Source organism: Nesoenas mayeri, assembly GCF_963082525.1.
Source record: "Nesoenas mayeri genome assembly, chromosome: 1".
NCBI classification, from domain to species: Eukaryota; Metazoa; Chordata; class Aves; order Columbiformes; family Columbidae; genus Nesoenas; species Nesoenas mayeri.
The window spans coordinates 52,445,129-52,454,209 of NC_137541.1; the positions used below are offsets into that span (position 1 = coordinate 52,445,129).

General features: G+C 38.9%; 1 protein-coding gene across 1 annotated transcript in view; it reads right to left on the reverse strand.

The window, feature by feature from the left end:
* SYT1 (synaptotagmin 1) overlaps positions 1-8,727 on the reverse strand; it is a gene marked incomplete at both ends in the record, with an annotated part of 99,371 nt that extends 90,644 nt beyond the window's left edge. Inside the window, 2 exons of the mRNA XM_080364241.1 lie at positions 2,596-2,822; positions 8,625-8,727. Coding sequence (XP_080220367.1) covers positions 2,596-2,822; positions 8,625-8,727 — 330 coding nt within the window. The remainder of the gene's footprint in view (positions 1-2,595; positions 2,823-8,624) is intronic.
* Between the last annotated feature and the right edge of the window lie 354 nt (positions 8,728-9,081).

Below are 9,081 nucleotides of genomic sequence, written 5' to 3' on the forward strand. Positions count from 1 at the left end.
TTATAGGTTCAATGGGAGGAAGTTGGCTAACAGTAGCCCTGGGTAAACCAAAAATTGATGATCTGATTTTCCATACATTGCTGAGGGGGAAATATATCACAATTATTTAATATTAATAGCCCAGAACAAAGTCTATAGATCAAATAAAGTGAATCTAAGAATGACAAATCAAAGTGCTTAAAGAAAAGGGGTTTGCTTCACATTCATCATATGGAGAAAACGAAATCAGCATAAATTCTTTTTTGAGGGAGTATTCAAAATTTCTGTTCTGTTTTGGTTGTGGTTTTTTTTAATTATTTTTTTTTAAATTATTTTTAATTGTGGGGTTTTTTTGTTTTTAATTTTCCTAACCTTGGAATAGTCACATCTACATTAGTTATTTTGTGCACTGCTGAGGTTGTTTTCAGGTGTGAACTTGTCTTGTGTTGGTGTCGTGCCCTCCAGTACACCAGTGTGGCACATGAAGAACCAAGGCTGAAGCTGCGTACCAGAGCACTATCTAAAGTGCTTTCCTTGCAATGTGGATGCAAGGGTCTCCACACATTGACTCTTCGTGCCTGTGCAGGACTCTGTTAGTTGCGGTAAGGCAATCTGGGATGGCTATAGAGAAATCTGCTTTGTACTGCCTACTAGCAAGTAGACACTTGAGTATACCTAGGATGGGCAACTGGTGTGAACTTCATTAGCTGTAAGTATGCAATGTGTACTTATGGTCTGAGAACCAAACCAGATGGGGTCAGATCAAGCCTCACTCTTTCCTTCGTCACTCAAATGATGACAGTCTGTACAGTGGTCACTATAAAATGTTGATACATACAGCTTGAAAGTAATGAATTTTGCCAAGGCTTCTTTTATTGGCATAATGGATAGACTAGAAATGTTAATTACTGTCTAATAAGTCAAGATTTTGGCAGTGGCTGCTTCAGTTGAGTAGCATGAACGGGAATAAAACAACTGTATCTTCAGTTATTTTCCTGCCATACTGTCTACCGAGCAACATCATCAAAAACTGTCCTCTTGTCTGATAATGGAAACTGAAAACAGCTCTGATAGCTCTGTACCTTTGAAGCACATCCATTATTTTCCTCTCCTTATCTGAGCTTTTTTCAGACTCTACTTGGTGATCCAGTTGCTCCCAGTCATCAGACTTGTAAGGCTTCCTCATCCACTCTCCTGATTTTGCTCTTCCCCCATCACGTCTTACGTGCCTGGAGAAGCATGCTAACTTGTTCAAGGACTCTTAAGACTGGCTGATGAGCCACTTTGATGGCTTCTCCGTCACTGTACAGTGGCATCTCACCAGTTGTTCTGGACTGACCATGGGCCTCTTAGCTACTGTGCTCTAGGCTTTTTTCTTGGATCGTGTTCTCAACCAGCTGGCCATAGTCCTCAGGCACACAGCTCTGGCTTGTAATTCTAACCAACCTGCCTTCAGCCCAGCTTTCTTCATATACTAGATTCCAACACGTGGAAGGAACTGCTCATTCCTGACCATGCTTTTATCCTCTCTCTCTTTGTCTGGATAAACACTCCTGGACTACTCTGGCTCAACCTTACCGGGGTCTTGGGAGCACAGACTTGACGACACAATATCTTAAGAGTTACTGGCTCCTATTGAAGAGGTTTCACAAAGCAATTCTCTAAATCTCTTCAGCACTTTCTGTTTTAAAAAATATAGCCCTTTTTATTCTTAGCCTAGGAAATATGGCAACGGAGTGAGGACACATGGATACTTCAGATTTATTTCCCCATTGTTCTGCTTATTCTCAACAGTTTGCTTCAGGAAAGACAATACTAAAACCCTGTTAAAATAAAAGAAAACAGCTTAATTTTCTTTCAGGAACATCTTAGTCAAGTCTATGCCCCCGAGGATTAGGTCCTGCAACCTTCTGCTTCTCTTGTGTGAAGCAGATCCAAAGGACAACTTTTTCTGCCCTTACAAAAATTATGCTACTCAAAGGGCATTATGCTAATCTTTTCCTCCAATTTACTCAGTTGACTTATAGCTAGAAGTATGGGCTGTTATCTTTAGTTTCCTCCTCTCTAGTACAAAACGAATTTTCCCAACATAGTGTTGAATGCCTCTGTACTCTTCCTTTTTATTGTTTATACGATTCTCATTTTTTCGTCTATCCTGCTGTTTCTTTCTGTGCTGAACTTCTTCTTTTGTGTAAAAAGAGATTTAGAGCTCAGAGCTACTTTTGTTTATCATGTAAGCTCAGAAATACTGCTAGAAAGATATACAAACACCGTACTAGCTCCTGATGAAAGTTTTGAAAGAGGACAGTGAAAACTGCACACGTTTGCTTCATTTTTGGGACAACCAAGATACTCTCTAGAAACTTGCCCCTTCCAGATGAGTTGTCATATGCTTGCTCATTTTTTATAGCAGAGCAGGGAAACTGGCTGACTGCTTTATCAGTGACACCACACCCAGATAAATCTTTTGTGATACCACTGAGAAGATGCTGCCATCTTCTCTTCACAGAGTCACTGAGGCAACAAGCAGAACTTTATGTATAAACATCAAACAGTAACCTTCAAATGCAACTCATTTGTTCAAGAAAAAGTTCAAGAAAAGGAGAGATACTTTACCTGGTCTTTCATGGTTTTCCCTAAATCTTTAACATCTTTCATGTTAATAGCATTCTTCCCTCCCTTCTCCTTTCCCTTCTTCTTGTTCTTCTTTTTGAACAAGCATTTCTTACAGAGACAAAAGCAGCAGGTAAGGATTAATAGGACTGCAACTATGGCTATGGCTATTAAGGCCCAAGGTGGCACTGGAAGAGAAAAAGAAACACACACAAAAAGAAGGTGGAAAACTGTTAGTAGGGTTAAATTTAGAAACAAGCACATTTCTCTCACAGCTAAGCCTTTTTCAATGAAAATGCCTTACAGAAATACCTGAAATCCTTTCTAAAATATCCTGTCATCGTTTGCATATTTTCCCAACTGAGCATTTGCACACACAACAGCAATTTAACACATCCATCTATTTACATGCCTGGTGACATATATCAAACTCACTTGAAGCTATTTTGCTTAATCAACTGTCTGAAAACAATATGTCCAAAATATATACACCATGCAAATCTGTACAATGCTCAGCACATTTAGGCAATTACTTGCTTCTTTCTTTATTCATCTCCCCAACCCACCTGGCATTGTGGCTGAATCGGGTGGAAATGACAGGGAATCTCCCTTTTCTGGAAGGGCATCCGATCGAAGCAGTCAGTTCTAATGAACAGCCCTTCTCCTCTGCCCACTGCTGTACTTGACAGACTCGCAGACTCCTCGCGACAGAGGCAGGTCAAGGTCACCAGTAAAGACTGACCAAAGGACTGTCTAATCCAAGGGCATTTGTCCTATTTGTCATCATGCCCTAATGTTAGCAAAGTTTCAGTACATAGCTATATTCTCATCTACGCTTTCCTATAAGGAAAAGAGTTATCTTTCATTTATTCATTCAGTCCAGGATGCTGGACATGGCTGAAGCACGAATAAATAACACAGAACACGTGATATGATAAAATAGTCTTGTTAAAGATGAGATTTTTTTTGGAAAAAAAGGAATTAAGATGGCACTTAAACACAAATACTCCAGAAGCGAGTTATCTTCATATAAATCAGCTTTAATGACCACTGATTCTCATACTTAACCAGAACACCTGAGAAAAATTTAAATCCTTTAAACTGTCATTTTCTAAAAATCTTGAAACACACTCAGTATGTATCAGGTCTGCAAGATACTCTCTCAGTGCATTACCTAAAGATCTCTAATACGATACAGACCAAAACCAAAGAGTGAATCAGATTTGACATGTTGACGTCAGTGAATCACAAAAGGGAATGGACAGCATAAATAGAGAAAATTAATTGCTTAAAGGAGCTAAGCAGAGTGCAAAGCGTGGTCACAGGAACTTTGGCTACAAATTGCCAGTTCAGGGAGAGGACAGAGCACCTACACCTTCCTTTCTCTAATGACAATTTTTTCTAACTTCTATTCAAATGTCCTTGGTGACAGATACAAAAATAATGCAGGAGAATAGTCAAACAATACTTTCTCTAATACTTTTGTGCCTCCAAATGTTCACTAAATGCAGCTGCTATAAAAGGGAAGCTGTACCATATGTAGAACAAATGAGAACTGATTACTAAACAAATGAATGTTAAAAGACAAACAGTGAATAGATTAACAGCTGTTTATGGGATGCATTTTATGGAGTCAGCAGCAGCAATCCTGCAGTTAAAGTTGCATTAGATCTGCACTTATCACAACTTAAAATCTGTATTTCATGCATTAATGATTTAGTTTTTTCTTCAAATCTGGTGTGGTAACACTCTGAAGCACAACTGACTCTCCTACGTTTTTCTTTATCCTACACTCGCCAGTGTAAAACCAATGCCTTTCAGAGGCAATGTGTGCTCTTCTCAAACTCTAAACTTCACATGTGTACTTAGGCTGTCAGACACTTAGCATCTGAAATGGTATTTACATAACACTATACTTTATAGCTGAGCTAATCTACAGGAGTTAAGTCAATATGAAATGAATGCTGTGCCCAAATTTATCAGCTATTTCTTTAGCTGCCTTGTCAGCAGTGCTTGAAGCACGATGCCAGCAAGTATGGGGAGCAGCAAGAATATGGGATGGAGTTCTGCCAGCAGGATGGCACCGTGGGAGGAAAGAGAGGAGGGACACATCAAACACGGGTAAGCTTGAGGAACTGAGGAGACAGGGAATGTGGGCATTAATAGGATATAAACATATGCATCCTACAGATAAAAGAGCATGTGTAGGAAGTGAAGTCAGGTGTCTTTGTGCTGCAACTGTTGTGTAAAGTGGTATTCTGGCACTGCTGCCTCGGTTCTCTGGAGCATGAACAACATAGGGTGCCTTGGGGAGCATATGAAACACTTCCAGATACCTCAGCTTCTCTTTTATAATGCATTATCAGCTCTCATCTGTTTGTAATTTCATTTCACCCAATAGCTCTTGTGATGCAATTAAATGATCATCAAATTAATATCTGGGGCACCGAGAATTATGTACAATTCCTTATTTATCTTTTCAAAGAAAATACAATTCCTTTTTTTATTAAAATAAGCATAAGCAATAAAGTAAAAAAATTGGGATAACCAAAATCTGGACATTTCCAAAACAACTTCAACATTTAAGTCTGAAAAAGCAGAAAGGAATGGATTTTTTTTTCTTCTTTTCCCAGTAAAAGTGTTCTATGTCTGTCAAGGAGATGGCTCATCAGAACATTGCCACTGACAGAGATTGCCCAGTCAGTGGATGTACATGTTAGATTTAAGACAAGTGAAACATACAGTTACCACTGGCTTTGAAACAATGTTTGTTTCCTTTCAAAGGCATTCTCTAAATAACTTTAAATGTTAATGATTTTACATAATACACAGGAGGTTTTCCCAAATACTAAAGACTTTGAGGGTTTTCATATCTGTGCTCCCCAATTCATGATGCTGCCAGAAGGGCTTGAAAAAGATGAGTTTTAAAAAATTAGTTCTCTATAAATTCATCTCAAGATGGACAGACCAGATTGAAATGACTGAAGTCACGAATCACTTTGGAAGATTCGGGTCTATGGCCTTTAATTTTTCAGCCTTTGCTAACTGTAAATAATACCTAGAAAAAACCTTACTGGCAGTATATGAACTTGGTTGTTTTTGCACAGTGGCTCACTTTGGAGACTCATATTGGTTAATTCCATTTGGATTTTACCCACACTTATGAAAGATTTTCAAATAATTTCTTTTTTTTTTTTTGGTGTTTTAATGGACAACAAAGGAAATCTACAGTTTGAAGACTACTTCCATCTATATTAAACCAATTTGATCAGGTTCAGTAGCACAATTTGAAACCTCACGAGGTCTTTGGACACAATCCATTGAAGAAAAGACCTCTGTGGCAGACAAAGCATAGTGGGTGACATGAAAAACACAGATCCTGACCAAGTCACCAAGGTGTCAGGGAGCCAGAAGTTTCTTGTACTACTTGTCTTACCCAGTGTCTGCACAAGGGGGTGCTTTGAAACAAGCAATACTTACCCGTGCGCTCAAGGAAAAGCTATTGGCTTAAGGATAATTAATATACGTGTAAACTTTCTGGTATTTCAGTGCTATTTTCTTTGTTCTGCTCCTGTGGGCAAATACAGAATACTTATTTTGAAGAAGCTGTCATGAATTGCTATGTGATTTGATGATTCTACAAGGCTCTTAAAGACAAATCTACAGGAGGAGATCTGCTGACTAGCACAGTTAGTAAATAAGGTCTTGAATTAGTCTTATTGATCCAATCTAAACAGGGTATGCTCCACAACTTTACTCAGAAATGCAGGAATGAAGCCTATCTGTAAAAAGAGAGTGTAGAGAAAATTAAATGCATGGCTTACTCCTGAGCAATAGCAGTGCACTGAAAAGAGTAAGCTGTAGATGGTATTGATAATTGAGGCATTTTGGGTACTGATTTTGCATCCTTCACTCATGCTGAACATCAGTCAGACCTGGATGCAGCTAAAGGAGTTGTGAGCTCTCTCATCCCTCTCTGTTGCTTCCTTCCACGAACACCAGCCAGGGTTGTGTGCATACTGTGGGCCATTTGATGCACTTGTAGCATTTCACAAATACAGCAGCTGTGATGCACTTACTTTATGATTTTTGTTTGGGCTTAGGAGTGTATTTATAACACATATCTCCAGACCATACCCACATACCCTGCTTGGACTCATGTTATGCAGCGGTCTGGGAGGGCACAATGGACCAAATGTGAATATACGCTCCCACGGCTCACCTAACGGAGCTCCAGCTGCAAAAGGCACTTGACTTGGCTCATGGCAGCAAACCTAAATTAAAGCATTACCTCCACAAAGTTTGCAGTATGGGGCTGGGTCCTCAGGACTGCTTTACTCCACTGATTTGCTACTACAGTGCTGCACTAAATACAGCTTGTGTCTCAACCTGTCATTAAATCTTGTTCCAATGAATAGACTACATTTGAAAGGAAAGGATACTGAGTTATTCAATTTAAGAGCTACAAATTATGCCCTTTATGTAAAGATATCCTTACTTGGCCTTACACAAAATGCTTGGAGAGTTACAGGCCCCGAGTCTAAAACTGACGTTCCCATTAGATGATCTAAAATTATCAAATGCCCCAGAGGATGTTTGACTCCAGAGGAAAGACAGTAAGAGGGATGTCACAAAACATGTAACAGCATCAAAATGCTACAGTCTGTAAAAGAGAATAAAATCCCTCATCCTAATAATTTTCTTCCCTTTCTGTATGCAATGTCAGAGGAAACTTTATTAACTTAGAAGCCAAAGAGAAGGAAGGTCAAGGAAGAACTGAAGAGTGGAGATGAATTAAAAAGTGAAGACTTCCATATCAAAAATGTTGTCTACTGACAACTCCCAATTAAGCAATTAAGCAGCCCCATTTAAACTGTGACAGCAAAGGACTATCAGATGATGGCAACTTCCATATTATTCTGTGAAGGAGGCCCATGGCATGTCGGAATTGATAAATATTAATAACCTACATTTCAGAGGGGGCATGATACTTAAGAGGAAGCTGCAATTGCTGAATACAACTTCACTTGTATGTGAAGTGCACTGCATTAATCTAAAGCTCTGGTAGCCTAAACATAAGAGGACTGGCAGTTTTCATTTACCAAGCCATAGTTTTATCTTAGCTTTTTGTACTTACAGCTTCTAGGCAGGAAGCAAACCCCATATATAGCCATATACAGACTTTTTGTATAGAAATTCCCCAGGGGCCACATTCTGGGTATCAATGAGACTTTCATTAGAAGTTACTTAAAGAAAATGTACTGAAAGCAAGGAGCCAGGTAACAGATACCACTGTTTACAGTAGAAGGAATACAAAGGTGATCAATACAAAGAAAAGGAAATGCTAATACATGGTAAAATTGCTTTTAAAAGAAGAAGATAAAACCTGCAAATACATACAAATACTGATAATTCAAATAATAGCCTTCAGGCTTATACAGCTGTATTTCCACCTCAAATACACATATGATCTCTTGCTTCAATAGTATGTTTGTAAAATATTATTTTCACTTTCTTACATTTGTCATGGTTTTTCTACGTGGTTCAAGTTAATGATGTTACATTTGACCTGCCACAAGAAGGAACCATTAATAAATATATTAACAAATACTCTCACACTAACATTTCCATCCTTCTTTATTTCTTGAGCATGTGTGCAGTTGCATAAGACTACGTCAATGAATAGTTTATGGAAGTTACTAAAGCTTTGGCTGAGCTAAGATATATGTGTTTTGACAGTGAAAACTCCTCACATGCAAAAGTCTATGAAAGCACACTGATCAGATGGGCTTCACTCACTGAATATACTCCTGCCTATAGCTTCTTTGTTAGACATTATCATGCAAAATTATGCAAACTTTGTATGACTGAACATTCCAGTCTTTGCAAATAAACTGACATTGATTTTAGCAGTAATTCTAAATATGGCTACAAATTTAGTCGAGGTGCTTGGGCTGCCTGAGAATCTGATGTATCTACTGTATGCTCCCAGAGCTGAAAGTCAAAATGCATAAAATGACTAAAATATTTACCTGACGGCGAACCTCCACCTACTATTGGAATTTGCAGGTCAGTTATGTTTATTATTGCTGGTATTAATTCACCTTTCGGGGCACGTGACAGGTTCTCTGTCATGGTAAACCACATCTACTCAACAGCCCATCTTCTTTCTGCAGAGCAGAACTATTTCTGTCTCTTGTTGGCTCTCTATCCTTCTTTCCACATGTTTTGCTTCCTCTCTCCGCCAGCTCATCACTGCTCAGTGTCATCAGCTCCTCTACCCCTCATCTCTTGAGATACATGGAGCAGAAATCAAGGCAGGGGAGTTTCTAGGTAAGAAGGGACAGTGATGCAGCCACAGTGAGGAAGAGAAGTTGCTGAGATGTCTCCTTGAAGGAGGTACCTCAGAGAGATCAAAGGCCTTCAAGCTTGAATGTCATGTTTCAACTGTATAAATGCTAAAAAGAAAATCGCTCCTCTGTTAACCTG